The sequence below is a fragment of the Ambystoma mexicanum genome, chromosome 4q (genome assembly GCF_040938575.1).
Source record: "Ambystoma mexicanum isolate Mex_15411 chromosome 4q, UKY_AmexF1_1, whole genome shotgun sequence".
In the NCBI taxonomy this organism is placed as follows: Eukaryota; Metazoa; Chordata; class Amphibia; order Caudata; family Ambystomatidae; genus Ambystoma; species Ambystoma mexicanum.
Window position 1 is genome coordinate 180058463 of NC_090928.1, and position 19248 is coordinate 180077710.

Below are 19248 nucleotides of genomic sequence, written 5' to 3' on the forward strand. Positions count from 1 at the left end.
AAGCTCGCTTTACAGGATGCAACTTTTCTGCAAAGCTAATCTCACAGTCGTGCAGCTGATCCCACAACACAACTCATGAATCCACCGCCAGCCTGGCTGTCATCATGTTGTTCCACATCCAGTAATGACACCGATTCAAGCCACTTTCATATTCTCATAGTAGACATATTCCCTTTGTGCATTTTTGAGGAAAATACAACTTTTAATTGTGAATTACTTGTTTTAAAGATCGCTTTCTGACCTACACTGAAATATTTCGTTTTTCCCACTGTAAAAAGTGTCCCTTCACATGTGGTGCATCTCAGCTCTGTTGCTTTTCACATCTGTCCGTTGCATGCTGCTACCATATGGTTTGCGCCGTAGATTTGCATCAATATTCCTGCCTTGGTGTCCTCCATCACAAGGCCCTTTACATAAAAGACATGGCTCTCATTACGAGTTTGCCGGTAAACTGCAGGTACGACCAGCAGCTCACTATCAAATTCGCCTTAGTGTTACCAGCGCCCAATATCCCGGTGTTACCGGGATATTACGGGTGCTGGCAACGGCGGTAAGTTCCCATTCCATGCCCTTATTACTGGTACCAGTAGTAACGGTGCCGGTGATAGGGGCAATTCTTTGCCGATAGGGGCCTGACCAGCAAACTCGCAGTAAGCTGCCCTGGAAAAAATCTGAATACGGTATTACCAGCCATTTTAACAGCATTTTTCCCGGACCGGCTTACTCGTAATGACCCCTTATATCTGGCACTGATGTCACTATATTCGATGCTCTGTATAAAGTCGGTTTCAATTGTTCCAGTGCTTGTGATTGCTCATCCCCTATTGAAATGTCCACCCTCTCAAACATTCGCACTAAAGGCTTTGCCATTTCTGCAAACATTTGGATGGAACTTCTGGAGAATCCCAAATGACCCCTTTGTGACTTGTGAACAAAATGACGTGTGAGTTTAGGAAAGCAGCGGTACGACTACCCGTTATAGTCTTCCTTTGTCTATGCTTTTATCCTCTGCTGATAGACACATTCCCAAAAATGATAACTTCTCTTTCATGCATTGCATTTTTTCTGTGTTCATTTCCAGCCCTCTTCCAATATTCTCATCCATGCTCATCTTGTTCTTTCCTTTTCTTCCTACACAACACTATGGCCCTCATTACAACACCGGCGGTAACCAATGGCGCTATTAGTACCATGGTTGCTGCCGGTATTGTAACGAGTTCGCTAATGTTCAATGGGGAATTACCACCCCATTCCAAGGTTGGCGGGGCAGAAATTCCCCATTGAACATTGGCCCTTCCCCATTCCCATTTTTCCCCCATAGGGCTCAATGGGAATGGGGAAGGCGGTAATTACGGTACCGCAAATTCCGGCACTGTAATTACCTCCAAGGTCCCTTTGCGGGTCCCTACTTTAACGGCTGGTCCAGACCAGCCATTAAGGTCGGGAGCCGCAAAGGGACCTCGTAATTAGGCGCTAAGGGGTTAATGGCGCCGCAGCCTTTTACGGCACCGTTAACCCCTTAGCGCCAGGGTCGTAATGAGGCCCTATGTCCTCAATACATTTCACCACATGTTCTGTACATTGTAAATCATCCCATGTTCTTTTCTTTACTCTAGGGAATATTATGGCCAATCTTTTAGCCTCTTGAGCAATGCTCCCCAGAAAATTACTTCCACTTCCCATTCAAGGAAGGTTCATTTGTGACTGTATTTGTTAAAGGGCCAGCCCACAACATGACTGGTAAAGATGGTGTATTTGGGTTTCACCTGTGCCTGCATTACTGGCACAGATACAACTAACTGTGCAGTGGGGATCACCACTTTGTTCAACTCTCTGCACTATTGTCAATCTCCATACTCCATCCTTCCTCTTACTCGCCCAAATCAAGGATAAATAACTGGACCTATTCTTCTACTTTGAAAAAGACTCACCTCTCCAGCAAAGCCTTCATATTGTCTTTGATTGGTGCAACACTCTCCTGAGGCTGTATGCTTTCACATGTTTTGGATCCTCAGTAATGAGCAGGTCTATACAAACCTTTGTTCTCCCAAAAAATGTATTTGCCTCCTGCCCAAATCATAGGGATCGGTTCCTGCAATACACCCAAATCAGAGGGGATGGTCAACTCTTTTTTCACTGTCACGCTCACTATGGCCAGACACATTGGAAATACTGTCACAGTTCACTTGTCCGTTGACTACCACAGGTGCATTGTGGCGAAATCCAAAATGGACACTTCCACGGTCATCACATCCACCCCCATTATTTCCTCCTCGCCCAGTCATGCACAGTTACGTTCTCACAATTCCAAACATTTCATGTTCAATTTCTTTGTAAGATTCACCGGTTGAGCCGTCGTTCGAGACATCCCATCCACACGATTCACCAATAAAATGATTTCATAATTGACACCACTGACCCTGAACTGTAGCCTGACTCCATTTGCCTCGTCGCATCAGTATATTATGGATGGTGCTTCCAGCAGTGTCATTGCACCATCACAGCGGCTACCTTTCTATAATCAAGCCACAAGTGAGCACCTTCATCCGAAACATCTTCCGAATCATTTCGAGTGGCTATATCCTTCCACTGCATTGCACCCCAAATGTATTCTAACTTTAGTGACTGCCATTTTCTACCGTTCGCTCAATGGACTCTTGTCCATCATCATACCCCGCTCTTCTTTTTATTTTTATTTTCACTTTTTTTCTATATTTCCGCTTTTCCCTATTATATCTGTCCCTTAATGCGTCTTTCCCTTAATTTGTCTACACCCCTTGAGCTGAATGCCCTAAAAGGCATCTGTGCCCCAAGGCATCTGTCTCTCATTCCACTAAGGCAGGGGCTACCCTCAAAGGCGCCCAATCTGTCCCTGACAACCATGTGACACCAGTACTAAAAAGACATTCACCCTAAAGCCATACATCTTGCTAATCAAGGTACCAACCAAATAAGGAATAGTCAAGACTTCCCTGTTGTTCTTAAAGAACTGGGGTGTGGTAGCACCAGATGCCAGCTATGGTTTCCCTAGGTGCTTTGTACTCCACAAGGAGCAATCTCCGGTGCCCCCCAATCGATGTCAGAGACTAGAGGTGGGGGAAAACAACGTCTGTGAGGGCAAATCCCCCGGAGCAAGATGGAGCAGTAGAGGTGTAATGTGATCCTTTCTCCCAGTAAAACAGCCAATGCGCAGAAGGGCGATGGGCTGAATGCCAGTACATCCTCTAGTCACCCAAATAAAAGCCCTTGCACCACGAATTTTGAATTTTGAGTTTTGAAGAATTTGTAACGTGCACACAGCAAACTAAATCGTATCCTGGCGCAGATGACACCATATAGTAAGAAAGGAACATGAACCTGATTGAAACAAATGTCGCAGGAATTCAATGAAAGCCACAGTCAACAGACTTAGTTAAAGAAGAGGGTCTTTAAACCCGCTCTGAAGCTCCACAAGGAATTTGCCTGTCTTAGGCTCTGAGGGAGACTATTCCATAGTCTGGGTCCGGCAACTGAAAAGCAGCAATGTCCTCTCGAGCTGCAGTTTGTCCTGGGGATAACAAGAAGGAATTGGTCTTCAGACCTAAGGGCTTGAGTTGTAAGATAGCGCTTCAATTTATTTGTCAGGTAGTCTTGTGCCAGTCCATTCAGACATTTATGGACCAGACACCAAATTTTAAATGTAATCCGGTCTTCTACTGCTAACCAATGTAATGACCGACGAAGACCAGAAACATGAGTGTTCTTGGCTACATCGAAGACCAGTCTTACACCATGAATGCCCAATGGGTGACATTGGAAGCAAGTGTCCATCTGCTGGGCAAGAGGTTTGCTTCATCTGCAAGTCTTGTCTCAGAATTCCCAAGGCCAGTGCCCCATGTCCAAGCATATCCTTCTCATATTAGTTGGCTGCCTGAACAAGGTGCAGGTGGCACATATTCCTGCCCTCTCCCCTAGATATGCCAGTGATGGCGTTTATGAAGACTGGCAGAGTGTGGTGGAGGTGGGGGTAAGGCGCTGAGTGCCAGAGCGAGAAAGAGAAAAATAAGACTTGATCCTCTGAGAGTGCAACCATTGGCAAAGCCATGTTATGTTATTGGCAATTTGCATAGCGCCTTTTACCATTGGTATGATTTCAAAGCGCTGTGGGCTGAACACCCTCTGGGGACCGTAATCCAGGTCAGTGGAGAGAGTAGGGTACTACATAGTGCTTGGGTGCAGTCATATCCCTTATGTAACCTTGTGCCTATTTGTTTTACCCAATGTACACCCCATTGTATATACGCGTATGGGTGACTCCACACATATTACCCCCATAACGTCTGATTTCTGACTCAGTGGTCTCTAAATCCTTTCATTGTGCAGTAGTCAATTGTGGATATGTCTGATAGAGCACTGCATCTGATGTCAGTGGGTGACACACAATTTCCTGCATTCATTGGTCAAGGGACTTACTTGGTTTCACGGCATTCAAAGTAACGCAGTCAAGATGTAAAGCAAGTCCAGGTTACAAAACAGAGGAAGAAATACAAGCAATAAAATGCCATGTTCCCTTCCTTAGGTCCTTCGTGTTCAGCAGCAAGGATCAGCAGTGCGTCACATCCGCCGATAATCAGAAGACTGCCACCGTGTACCGGCGGACAGATGCCACTCTGTACGAGAAGAAGAGTGAGTACTGTGCACTCGTTACATTGCTGCGCCTATTACCTTATTGTGGCTTACTTAAAGAGCGCTTAGAGGCCTTTAATCTGATGCTAAATGTACACGAAGCAAATCACGCCTGCTTTTTCCTCGACATACATTCCAGTTTACCGAATGACTTGAAGGCCCTGAAACCTACATTAAACTAGTATTGGCAAAGCTGATCGTGTTGGCTGCGGTGTGGTGAGCATGCTTTCTGTGTTGCCAGGTATGTCTATCGTCTCCCCTAGCATTCGGAGTATTTGATGCCTTTCACCATTCTCGGGTAGTGCCACGATGTGTAAGCTGTTGCCATAATATGCTCAGTACGCACACCATGTATATATCCGTCACACGCCCGGATACTCACACAATGTGCCAAATACTGTCATTGAATAACTACGGGAAACCACTGTCGGCCAGATGTCACCATATCGCACGAGCCCCTAGACCAGTGGTCTTCAAACTTTTTTGTCTGGGCCCCCCACCCCCCGTCCGCCGCCCCCCCCGGAGCAAAATTTGGGCAGGCCGGGACCTCCCAAAAATGCCAAATGGACAGTATGTATGATATGATAGGTTATTTATAACGCGCTTAATACCCAGAGGTTTCTAAGCACCGACCCAGGGATCGAACCTGTGTTGCTTCGCGTTGTCTTGTTTTCAAGGCAAGCACGTTGCCGCTGAGCTATCCTCCCAGGCTGTCACCACTATTGCGTGCTGTCACCACACCCTACTCCCGGTATAGTCCCTGGGCTCCCCCACCTACTCCCATCACAGTCACTGGGTTCCCTCATCCCACTCCTACCAGTCCCTGGGCTCTCCCCACCCCATCACACACCATGGACTTTCCTCACCCTGCCCCCACCACTATACCATGGTTCCCGCCCATCCTGCTCCCACCACAATCCCTGGGCTCTCCCCATCTCGTTCCCAACATATTCCGAGGGTCAGTGGCGGCTGATGAATTTTTGAAGTGGAGGGGCAAAACTATTTCCCCCCAAAATGCCTAAGCAACTGAGCGCAGTGAGGGAGCCTGAATCAATCAAGGGTGAATCGGGGGCGGGGTGGCTTTTTCCCCCCGTGGTTTTTTTTAAAATAATGGGTTAAAATGTTGCCTTGTAGAGCATACTTAAAAAAAGAAATGGGTAAATAACCAAACAGTTTGCAATTGGTGCTGGGGGGCCCAGATGGTAGGCATGACATGTTTTACTGGACATTTATGATAGATGTCCAGCACACAAATACCATCCCTGTCCCCTGGGCCCAACTCAATCAACATGGTTATGTGTGTATGCAAGGTGCTGGGGTGCCAAGGGGAAACCATGGTATTTGTGACTGGACATCTGATAGAAATCCAGTATAAAAATACCATCTCTTTTCCCTGGGCTCCACAGCGCCTCAGAAGGAGAGCTGATTTTGGCAGGTGGGTAGGGGGATTGTGCAACAAAGGCATTTAGGCATTTTTAAAATGCCTTTGTTGTACAACCCTCCTTCCCCCTCTATCCACCACTTGCCAAAATCAGCTCAACGGACCAAAACAAACTAACACACACATATATTCATACAGCAATCACTCTATCATTCGCACAAGCATCCATCACCCTACACTCACTCATAACACAAGCATACACGCATCCATAGACGTTTAAATAAAAGAAATGAACATAAACGTACCTTCTGCAGTGGCCTGCACGTGGGTGCTGAAAAACCCTGCTCCAGACTGCTCTATCCGTATGTGCAAGGAGGCGCAGGAGCTCCCCGTCGCACATACAGACATGCAGTGCCCCAGCCAGCATTTCCAATGAGCTATGCAATGCTGGCGAAGCAAAATACCCCAGCCTTGCATGGCTCATTGAGAATGTGCGCAGGGGCACTGAACAGAACTGTCAAAGGGAAATAGTGTTTCCCTTTCACAGTTTAGCCAGCTGATGAGCACTCCCTGAGCTGGAAAAAGCAGCTGATGGAGTGCTCATTGTTTCACTGGGTTGGCTCCTTAACTCCTCCATAATGGGTGAGGGGGCCAATGGGTGGGCGCCCCCTCGCCATTATAGATAAGCCGCCAGGCTCGGACTGGCCTATGGGGTAATGCATGTATCAAAAATGCAAAATGCTAATGTGGGCCATTCAAAATGGGCCACCGTTTTGGCCAATGTGGGCCAGTTTGATGAGTTACTTCACTATGCAGTTAGATTTTGACCATTGACCAGTTAGTAATTTTGACCATTGTTGCTGAATAAATATTCGTTAAATATCACAATTTACTTACATTTTAACACAATTCTACTATTCAAATAGTCTGTGACTAAAGGAATGAATATCCATTTACAACAGGGGGACACTTTTTCATTGGTGTCTGAGACAGTTTCATACTTCTACCTGACCATGTTAGCCGCCCCTGCCATTTCTTCCAATCTAAAAAAAAAAAAATCTTTTTTTTTTTTAGATTTCATGCTGTTTGAATACCACTGACCTAGACAGACAGAGAGCTGAAGACAGGCATACTTTATTTTATTTATTTGTTGTTTGCTTGTTAGGCGCTTATACAGGAAGATAAATAAAAAAATAAATAGCATCACCATAAATAAATAAATATATATTTTGCTTATAAAGTTCCCTAGCACTGATTAGCAGTTTTCAATAATCGGAGCCATCTTCTTTGTACAGTGGAATCATCAATCCTACATCTTTGCTAAGTGCAGTTCCCAGATGGCTGAATGTTTCTGCGTGTGACTGATACAACCTTCGCTTGAGAAAATAGTATTTGGTGTGCAGTTAATACGACTTGCAACAAGACCATGCAGCAATGTACAGACAGTTTAAATCCAAAAGATATTGCCTGGCTTTTTTTTAAAATGATGAATGCAATTAACCTGACATACATGTCATCACACTGCTGTGAGTGTGGAATCAGCAGTGTACATATCTGAATGACAATTGGCTGTTTCCCCTCCTTCCTAAATCCCATACGGAGTTATTGTAAGATCTTATTTTCTTTACAACATAACAGTGTAACGTGACAGGCAATAGTGATAACTGTCAAGCTCATTAGCACGCAGCAGGGGAGTTGCTAGGTCTGGAAAAGACGCGGGGCTACGCTAATGTCAGGACTGTCGGGTCTGGGGGCTAGCTAGTCTTTTGGCTGTAGCTCCTGAGATTCTATCCGGGGTTACAACCAAAAGATCAGGGGCTACAGCCCCCTTAGCCCCCCCCAGCAATGCCCCTGGCACACAGGGAGATTTAGTTATGGAAAGACATCGTCGGGCGAATGTTAAAAATGACGATATATTTGGGCCGCATTACAAGATTGGCTGTATTTCGGAAGCAAATTCGAAAAAATACCACCAAACGCAATCACTGCCACAGCCACTTAGTCCCGTGGATTTAGTGGTGGTGGGCCAATGTAAATCCCCATTTTGTGGTGTCCATAGGACGATTTCGGCAGAATTAACGCTGGTGGTAATTGTGCCCGTGGTGGTTTCACTGATTTTGCCAATTGTTTATGCTAAGGTGGCGAATTTAGCTCCAGTATGCTGCTGGATATTTCCCCTTCGCCTTACCACCAGATCTACAGTACAGCAGTGCAGTAATGCAGCAGTAACGGACTTACCATCACATTACCATAATTATTTAACATACTCATAATGAGGCCCATTGATGTGTTCACGGACTACTGAATAACACATACATTTGTTTTTTCCTCAGCAATTATTAGCCTTCCCTCCCTTTGCCGCATTCACCCAAAGCAGGCTTGCCTGGTGATATCATTAGTTACCTGCTAAAGCAGGACATCAAGGCTATACAACCGTTGGCTCAGCTATGACGTGTTGAAACAGTGCGCCTATTCAAATTTGCTGATGTGAAAAGTGGTTCACACTTTCCCAAGATATTTTAGGTCTTTTTGCATAACTATACTGGTATTAGAACATGCTGGGATGGCTGTGCTGAGCGATCAAAAACATTGGGGGTCATTAAGGTTTTGCCGGTATTCCGCCAGTAAATCCGATGGGATACCGGCAAACTAAATTAGTATTCCCGCTGCCTGATATCCCGGCACTACCAGGATATTACAGGTGGCGGGAATGCCAGTAATTCCCCATTCCATGGAGTCGATTAGGACTCCATGAGGAGAATTAACTGAGTTACCAGCACCGGTATTAGCAGTGCCGGTAACTCGGGCAGTGTTTTGCCGCCGGTGGAGGCCTGATTTACCTCCAACACTTGGCTGGAGGTAAATCAGTAACCCCCACTTGTAAACTTGTCGTTTCCCGCTGTGGAAAAAGTGCCAGTGGTGGTATTACCACCACGTTTACTGTCATTTTTCCTGCATTGGGAAACTAATAATGACCCACATTGTTTCTATTTTACATTGGGCGACCACCCTGTAAACATTTATCAGTTTTAATGAAGCATTTGTACAACAAAGGCATTTTTGGTCAAATACATAAATAGAATTACAATGTTTGTGGCTGATTCTTTTTTTGTTATTTTATGTTTTGTTAATGCGATGTTACACTACGCCACGTCACTACCGTAGTATTATCAGGGTGCAAGGCTTGTTTGTGGAGTGGGGTGCACTGGGCACCTGCCAGGGGCATCCAGACCTTAGCCTGCTGGAAGAAAACTAGTGGGGGGAATCAAAGGAAATGGGAAAGCGACAAATAAGGGAGGGATGCAGCAGGGGAAGAATGCTTTAGGATGGCATGGGTGCCTGTCAGTCTTGTTAGGTGGACCATGATTCTGGAAAAAGGGAGTTAAATGTGTTATAGTGGTGTGATATTTGGGTTGTGTCTCCAAGCAGATTTTGAGAATTTCACTACACAATGTAATGTCGGATGCATGAGGGGCTTGAGCGAGTGCTTAGGCAGTCCTGGGAATTTGGTGGCTTATTTGCCTGGGTGTCTACAGTTTGTACCCAAGGCAAACTCCAGAAAGGATGAGATGCTCTAGTGAGCATTTAGATGCCCATTCCTCCTTGCCCTAGCAAAGATTGGAATAGAGTTTACCCTACATTTGTAGCCCACATCCAGATTGAAAATGAAGTGCGCTTTCAAATGCGTGGGCAAGGGAATACACAACGAATGAATGGGCAATTGCAGCCCCATTAAAGTATCTTTTTGCTTAAGCACAAGAGCTGCAATTCGAACCGTAGCCGCTCTGCTTGCATTTCTATCCCTCAGACCGAGATAGACATTTTGTTTTCTTTTTACACTTTTAACATGACAGTATGAATCATAGCTGCTCCGCTTGTATTCATATCCACCAGATAGAGAAAGAATTTGTTTCGACATATAGGTTGCGTGCTGCCCACACCCAACTGAATTCTCGCGCACTGCTGAAACAAACTCTCTGGCACTCAGGCTGACGAGCAGGAGGATGCTTTCAGCAATATACCACTTAACAGGGTCTCCTTTGCCAAGAGAGATTCGGGACTTCTGCATGGAACAGTCTGGAGAGAGTCAATGTGCTCCTCAGAGCTACTGCTCTTACAAATAATTACTTAGATCCAAAGGTTTTCCACACCAATTTTTTGAATCAGCCTCTCAGAAAAGAGCAGGAGTAGCAATACTAATGTCCAGCTCCATATGTTTTGAGAAAATAAATGTTTTGCGAGATTCCCTGGGCCGGTATGTAGCGGTGCATATACGGGTAGGTGTGGTTCGATTTATGGTCCAAATCAGCAACAAGATGCCTTCCCCAATTGGCTGTTCCCGCCAATAGCACAGTTTCAGAGAGGGGAATTAGTGGTTGGTGGAGACTTCAATGCGGGCCTAGATTCAGCGATGGATAGATCAGGCCTAGCATCAGGATCCTCTTTTTAATGCCTTCTTTGAAGCAAGCGATGAATGGATTACAACTGCTAGATATATGGCGGTATCTACACTCTCACTCCCTGGATTACACACATGTTTTTGCATGTACATCAGAGCTATTCTAGAATAGATAATTTATTGGTCTCCCGGCCCTTGCTTCAGTTGGCTAGCTCGGCCAGCATAGAGTTAGTGCTGGTCTCGGATCATTCCCCGACTACTCTACAATTAGATTTGTTAACCCTGAAAGTTAGGAAAACCACCCTATAGAAATTAAATGACTCATTGCTAACAGACGCAGTGGTTTGTGAGACCCTTTCCGAAAGGATTACACACTGTTTTGGAGACAACCTGACTGGCGAGCTGCCTATAGCGACTGTATGAGATGCTTTTAAGCCCACATTATGGGGGGAAATTATTAGCTTAGACTCAGCACGGAAACATACACTAATGGTTCAAAGGCAGCAAGTTGAGAGGTGGGTACAGGAATGAAAAACTAAATATAAAGCTGAGGGGACACAAAAGGTATACAGACAACTACAAGTAGCAAGAGTGGAGGTAAAGGCTCTATGGGCAGCCGACATCTCTCATAAGATGCTTAAAATGAAACACATTTGCTTTAACACCTCAGACAAGGCCTCCTGGGTCTTGGCATATAAGCTTAAAGCTCAGAAGAGTAGACACATGATCAAGGGGTTAAGAGATGTAACGGGCAAGTTATCGTTGGAGGAACCTGAGAAATTAAGCATTATATCAGAAAATTATAAATCAGTATTCACGGCTGAAACAGTAGATGGGGATGGCCAAGAGAAATGTATCAGAGATGCTCACATCCCAAAGATTTCGGAGGTTGAAATTAGGGGGCTGGAGGATCCCGTCACAGCTGAGGAAATCACCCAGGCAATCTGTGATCTCCCCTCTAATAACTCCCCTGGGCCTGATGGCTTTTTCTGCTCTTTTCTATAAAAGGTTTGTTAATATACTTGCGCCCCAATTAGCTTCTATTTTTAACTCTTTTGTAGATATGGGTACCATCCCCTCCACTATGGGAGAATTGGTCCTAACACTGATTGGCAAACCAGATAAAGACCCTACACAATGCTCCCCTTACCGGCCAATTGCGGTCCTTAATTATGACACACATATTTATTCAAAGAGTTTTGCCACCCGTCTTGCTCCTGTGCTCCCAGCGGTGGTTGGAGCAGATCAGACAGGGTTTGTCCTGATCGGCACACGCGTGATAAAATCCGAAGAACGATAGATGTAATAGCCTTGGCCAAACGGTGTAAGAAAGCAATGGCGGTATTGTTGATCAACGCGGAGAAGGCGTTTGATTGGGTGGATTGGGGTTATCTGTCCAAGATGCTAATAGGGTTCAGTTTTGGGCCTAGGTTTCTCACGGGGTTGCTTGCACATTTTATACATCCATCTACCTGCATTAAGCTAAATGGCACGTTATCTGACCCGCAGGGATGTCCGCTGTCCTCCCTCCTCTTCACCTTATCTATGGAAACTTTGGCGATGGTGGTTCACTCCACAGAGACTATACAGGGGTTAGAGGTGGCTGCGTATCTACATAAAATAGCATTTTATGCGGACAACTTGCTTTTTTATATAGTGGATACAGTAAAAACGCTTCCCAATATAGTTTCTCTGTTAGCAAGATTTCAAGGGGTCTCTGGATTTAAGATTAATTATACGAAATCCACCATACTTAATATCTCGGAAAAGTACAATGCTGTTCAGCAATTAAAAGGTACCTTTGATTTTGCATGGGCAACAAACTCCCTGAAGTATTTGGGGGTCTTCTAGACTGCCCGGTACAACCAATTGTATGCAACCCATATTCTGATGCTTTTGAAATCAGCCAAATAAGACCTGGTGAAGTGGGGGGAGGATGAAAATCTCTTGACTAGGCAGAATAGCAGCTGTTAAGATGACGTTGTTGACAAACGACTATATATTTTGAAAGTATTTCCCATCTGGATCCCTAGAGTGGTTCTTAAGGAACTGCAGTTGCATATATTTAACTTTGTCTAGGGACATAGAGCCCCCAAGAGTGGCCAGAAGAACGCTGATGGCAGCAAAAGAGAGGGGGGGGGTTGGCAGTTCTGGATGTAGAGAGTTACCTCTGTGCAGCTGAACTTGCCCCTGTACTAGAAAGCCAAACATTGCAGTATAACACTAAGCAGTGGCTATTATTGAACAATCCATGTTAGGTGGGCCCATGGGCATGGGCTTCCAACCAATCAACGTTTGAATGCTGGGATAAAGCAGGCCATAGATATGGAACGACTACCTTCCCATCCCTCCTTATGGGAATCTGGCATAATTGGGAAATCCCACCCGGGCAGGGCACATGGAGATTTACTTGATGGATAAATGGGGGCTTGTTTAGGATGGGTCAACTATTTGCCAATGAGAAACCCCTATCCTTTGAGCGATGCAAACAAGCCTTCTTAGTATTAGACGCAGACAGATACGGGTATATGCAACTCCATCACTGTCTCTCTAACGCAAAGCTAAGCTTAAGTTCAAGGAGACACTACCCAGTTTGAGGACCTGCTTATTGGGGACCCCCCTGAAAGGCCTATTATCGTCCATCTATAAAATCCTCAACTCTAAAAGGTTTAACTTGCGCCAAACATATATGGTCAAATACGAGGAAGATATCGGGAAACCCAAAGATGAACTAGCATGTTATAATATATGGACTAGTAGGGCAAAATACTCTAATTCAATTCATTTTAAGGAAAATGGTGTTAAGTTGTTATTAAGGTGCTATTTGACTCCAGAATGATTACATTAAATGGATCCCGCTTACCCTCCAACATGTTGAAGGTGCTCGGTGACACGGGCACTTTTTATCACTTGTGGGGCTCATGCCCAGTTACACAGGTGTTTTGAAAAGAAGTGTTAGCTTAAATTAAAACAATAACCAGAACAGAATTGGTAGCATATCCATAGGCGTTACTGTTAGGCAATGAGGATCTGCAGGGGAATTCCAAGCTGGGAGCAAAACAGGCCAAACTAATAACCCATTTTTTAGTTGCTGCAAAGATGGTCATAGCAAAGAATTGGAAATCTCCACTACCCCTAGACATTAAAGAATGGTGTTCTGGGATTTGGTATGTAGCAGCAATGCACAAAATAGATGTGGAAGCTAAGGAAGAATGAACACGATATCTCCAGGAATGGGCCCCTCTTATAGTTTATGTGAGCCAGTTCGACAGATCCGGGATATACCACAAACCCCATGAGACAATCTCCTTTTCACTGATGTAACAGGGGACAATGTGTTTAGGCATTATAACCCACCATACTACCACACTTTCTGTGTTTAAATGTTTATGTTATCATTTTTTTAATTATAATTGCTGTTGCTAAGCAGGCCTTATTTGATTTTGGCATTATGTGACCGAGATTAACCTACACTACCGACAGGAATTGGAGCAATTTTTTAACATTTGCATGTGGTTTTAATTTTGAGTTCATGCCTGTTAATGACGCATGTGTTGTCAATTCAAGGTTGCTCAGTTTGATATTCAATAATAAATGTTGAATGGTAAAAAAAAATGAAAAATTCCTTTAGCAACACAAAACAATGTAATAAGGGAAATCCCCCAAAAATATAATCTGCCACCGGAAAGTTCAGCAACTTGTCCCACAATGCCTCATCAAACTTGTGGGCCTAAATCTTCTACTTTATTGGGGGAAAAGGTTGAACTTGAACTCAGCAAATATAAACAGATCTGATTGCCTCAATGTGCACAAATAAAAAGCAGTTAAGAATTTTCACAACGCTCCAGACTGCCTCCAAAAGCTGCTTTTGCCAACCACTGATGAAGTCCCAGAGCTCCATCTTGTTTATATATTTATTTGCGGAATTGATATAGGGCCTTTATCCAAAACGCTTCACAAAAAAGCAAGGCCAGTACAATAATTTGTGAGCATAAAAATGATGAGCAAATATGCATCAAAGATTAGGTTCCAAAGCCGTTATTCAGCAAAAGAGATCAAAAGTAAATAGGTTTTGAGACGTTTCTTAAATACAAGAATGAACATCAAAAGGTAAGGAATTCCACAGTGTTGGAGCAAGAAGTCAAAAGGAACGAAAGCGAGAAGCAGCACAAAGTGGAAGAGGTACAGAAAGGAAAAACTGAGAAGCAGATTGCAGATTTTAGGTGGGATGGTAAAGAGAGATCAGAGCGCAAAGACACGGAAGGGCAAGAGCATAAACACATTCGTAGACTAAACAGAGAAAATTAAATTTGACAATGCCTCTGAACCTGAAGCCACTTAATTTGGGGAGGGCATGGAGAAATATGGGAAGAAGGAGCAAGGTAAAAAAGAGTATAATAGTGAATGTAAAGAAGCAAAGTGTAATTTGGGAGGCCAACATAAAGTGAACAACAATAACATAAACGAGACAGAACTAAAGAATACAATAATGTTTTAGCAGAGGAAAGTGTAAGCAATAAGCAAATGGTGAATTTTCGTGATGTTCAATACAGATGCAATTTGGATTTGAAAATAAAGAGAGGTGTCAAAAATGACTTCTAAATTACCAGATTGAGAAGACAAAGGAAGCTGAAGAGGAGGAAAGAGGATTCATAGGGGATGTGAAAGCTTAGAGGAAGGAGGGACAAATAGAATCTATATATGTTTTTTAGAGTTCAGACAGAGAAAATGGAAAGACATCTAATAGGAAATACCCAGAAGACGAGAAGAAATATGAAGATGGATAGAGACATTAAAAAGAGGAAAAGACAAAAGACTCTGAGGATCATCAGCATATAGATGCACCTGAAAGCCATGGTCAGGAATTAAAGAAGCAAATGAAGAAGTATAAAGAGTGAATAACACATGGCCATGATCACACCTCTGGGGGACACCATGAAAGAGAGGAACAGAAGATATATAAGGCCCTTCCAGGAGACAGTGAAGGAACTATTAGAAAGGTAGGAATAAAATCAGTTTAAAGCAGTACCAGAAAACACAAGAGTCGAGAGAGTTGAGAGTAAAGTAGGATGACTAACAGTGTCGAACGCTGCACTGAGGTCAAGAAGAATCAACAAAGTTGAAATCTTATGATGACGAGCATGGAAAACAAGATTAGATAAAGATAGAAGAGCCGTTTCAGGGGAAAAACCAGACCTAAACCCAGATTGGTCAGAGGAGAGCAAGTTATGAGCATTAAGATAGGAAGAAATTTGGACATGTAGTAGTTGTTCTACACGCTTAGAAAGCTACGGAAGAAGAGAAATAGGCCAAAAATTAGAAGGATCAGAAGGAACAAAAGAAGACTTTTTCAAGAGTGGAACGACAGTTACAATCTTAATGGCAGAGGGCAAAGAACCAGAAGACAGAGATAGAATAAACAAATAAGTGAGAGCTGAAGCCTGAGCAGGGAAAATAGACTTCACTACAGAAGCTGGAAGCGGATCTGAAGGGGCAGCAGTAGGATGTGTATTTGATAAATCATAGTCGTGATGTCTCCTTCAGAAATTGGAGCAAAAGAAGCGAATGAAGGAGTAGCTGAAGACTAATCCGCTTGGAATGGGTTAGTCCCATGGCCTGCAAAGAATATAGTTATGGAAAAAGCATAACATTTTCACTCCTTCTGCCTTTGTTCCAAACGAAAACCAGTTAATAATGCCTTCCAGCTTCAATGGTGCAAAGAATCCCCTATCTTCTGGGTAACCTGAGCTTGGCCCCTCCCTGCGCTAGAAATCCATGTATGCAGGGAGCCTATCACACCTTCCTGGTGGTAGTGTGCTCCTGGCACTAACATTCGAAGTGTCCCAGCCAGCCCGTCATTCATACTAGGCATCCCCTTCCCCCCACACACAGAGATCCGCCATCCTGAATACGGTGATCTGCCCATTTCGTACAATCTTGCCTGTATACTCAAAGTGTGTGATTACTTTTCTTTTCCTTGCTTGATTCTTTGGTAACCAGGGACAATATGTGTTCAAGACTTTGTCGTGTTCTAGATCCTTGTAAGGGATGTTGCAGTCAAACCAATTAAACATTTACAAAAAGGCTGTTGTTGCTGCGTCAGAGACAGATGGGCTTTTGCAGATTGTTAGGCAGTAACTTGGAGGACATATCAAAGTTTGCACCTTACTGCAAAGCAGCAAGGTTTGACAACTCTCATTGTGTGCACACAACTTTTCTTCTACAGATACAGAAACGCATGTATATTGTGTTCAGCTCTTTTCTTTTTGTTTTTCGTCTTTTGATAATATTATTATGTTTTATCTTCTGGATGAATGGCTTAAGAGTCCTAGATGGTTCATATTGGTGAGGCACCATAAGGTCAAAAGACTTGCAACATCCTTTCGATAATTCATTTAGAGGACCACTGGAAGCTAACACAGTCTATGGGCCTCATTACGACCCGGGCGGTATGTGTTTAACGGCACCGGTAAAGGTGCCGGCGCAGTTAAACCCATACCGCCCTATTACGAGGTCCCCTTGCGGGACCCGCTCTGGACGTCTGGTTTTACCAGACGTCCTTACAGGGTCCCTGTAGACATATCGCAAGACTTCCAAGTCTTGCACGATCTCGTGACGGGAGGCAGAAGAGCGGCTCCCGCGCGTAAGAAGGCAGAAGCTGCAGCAGAGGGCACAGAGCAACATCAGCTCCCGTGTGCTCCTCTTATGGACTGACACATATTATATTTCAAGCCTACAGACTTATGAGGCAGAGAGCAGAGTTGTGAGGCCTGTTGCCCCTGTTACATTGCAGAGTTATTGTTGCATGAAAGAAGCTGATGTCAAGTACAGAATAAAGAAGTGTCACCAGCAAATCTTCAGTCTACTGTGTATTATTATAAAACATAATTGGCAACGAGGATCAAGACTGAAACCCATGTGGTGCCATGGAAGGAGCAACACCACCACTGACATTTTTTCAAACGCCAGGTAGGCCTGCCATTCCTTGGCCACAATGGCAACCGTTATTCACCACGTATCTAGAAGCCTTGGGAGGTGCAGGCTACATGGCAGCGAGACGCAGAGCCATGCTACTGAATGCCGTGGGCGTCGAAGGCCAAAGAGTTTTCGAAAATCTCACCCCTGATGATGTATTTAAGGAAGCAGTTAGAAGAATAGTCAAAAGATTTGCCAGTAAGGAGAATACCGTTCTACACAGGATACGGCTATACAGCCGCAAACATGAAGCGTCCGAACCAGTAGACGACTACGTAACCGAATTAGCTGCGCTGTGCAACTTTGGAAACAACGCAGTAGGGTTGATCTGCGACATGCTAGTGGTACATACCAACAGCACAAATGTGCAAAACAAATTCATTCTAGAGAAGGAACTGCAGTTGGAAAAAGCCATCGAAATCGCGAGAGCGGGGGAAGAGACCGCAGGGAGGAGGAAATAAGACGCAAGCGGACACAGCCCCGCGGAAGTACAAGCGATAGCCTTCCGCCCATAGAAGGAGAAACTGGTTTTCGACATGAAAGAAGGGAAGCGGGCAAGGAAAGAACAGTTAAAAAGTCACAGGTGCACCAGCACAAAACACCTACCTTTTGACAAAGAGTGCCCATCAAGGGACAAAGAATGCTCAGTGTGCAAAAAGATTGGACATTTCTCAATAGTGTGCCGATGGCAAAACAAAAAAGTCACCAGCGCCAATGCTGAACACAAAATGGAGAGGGAATCGTAATATGATGAAGAGGGGAGGCCTACTGTTATAATGGTGAACAGCCCACGGGCCAGGAGAGAAAAGCCCCACTGTGCCATTAAAATAAACAGATTGGAAACGAGAGTCATGGCAGACTCGGGCTCTGACCTAACTATAATAGCCCTGCGCACATACAAAGAGATGATGGGCACAGAGACAGTCAAAGTGTTCAGCACTCGGCACAAGCCCACGGTGTTCAGAGGCGCATCTATTGACCTACTGGGCTATATCAAAGGAAAGGTGGAGTTCAAAGGGAGAGAGACCACCACAAAAGTATACTTCAGTCAAGAAAGCCCAGCAGTGTTAGGTTGGGATGATCAGGCTAAACTGCAAATCAAGCTTGACCCCCGCACAGAGGACCAGGTACTGTCAGTCAGTTCTAGAGGAACAAAATTCACAAGAGTTAAGGGTATGCATCGATCTCCGCAGTCTAAACCTGGAAGTAATTGCAGACAGCTATGTCAAGCATCAACAAGCTAATCCTCATGATGGAGCAAGCCAGAATGTTCTCCAAGTTGGAGATGAGGGACGCGTACCATCAAATACAGTTACACAAAGACTCCAAGCCACTGACCGCCTTCATCACCCCGTTCGGCACCTATCAGTTCACGAAGATGCCGTTTGGCCTATCATCCGCAACCTCAGCGTTTCAACGCATTATGGACGCACTACTACGAAACGTCAAGAACGTGTCCTATTTCTAAAATGAGATCCTAGTGTATGCTGCAGATGAACAAACACATGATGCCACGTTAAAGAAGGTCCTTACCAAGCTCCAAGAAGTGGGAGTGAAACTAAGGTACGAGAAATGTGTACTCAAGCAACAAGAAGTCGAATATTTGGGGTACAAGATATCGGCGCAAGGCATAAGCCCCAAGCAAAACCGGCTGCGAGCCAAATCAAAGCTCCCGAACCTATCAACAAAGACGAGGTGACGTAATTCTTAGGTCTGGCGGAATACTACGCTAAATTCATCCCCAAATTCTCGGAAACCTCAGCGCCACTTCGTGAGCTCCTCAAAATATTGTCAGAATACATGTGGCACGAAGCTCAGACGAAAGCGG

At 44.5% G+C, this 19248-nt stretch overlaps 1 protein-coding gene across 1 annotated transcript in view; it reads left to right on the forward strand.

Annotated features, from left to right (window-relative positions):
* Positions 1-19248, forward strand: part of PLG (plasminogen) — a 372393-nt gene that overhangs the window by 78660 nt on the left and 274485 nt on the right. Inside the window, exon 3 of the mRNA XM_069607701.1 lies at positions 4559-4665. Coding sequence (XP_069463802.1) covers positions 4559-4665 — 107 coding nt within the window. The remainder of the gene's footprint in view (positions 1-4558; positions 4666-19248) is intronic.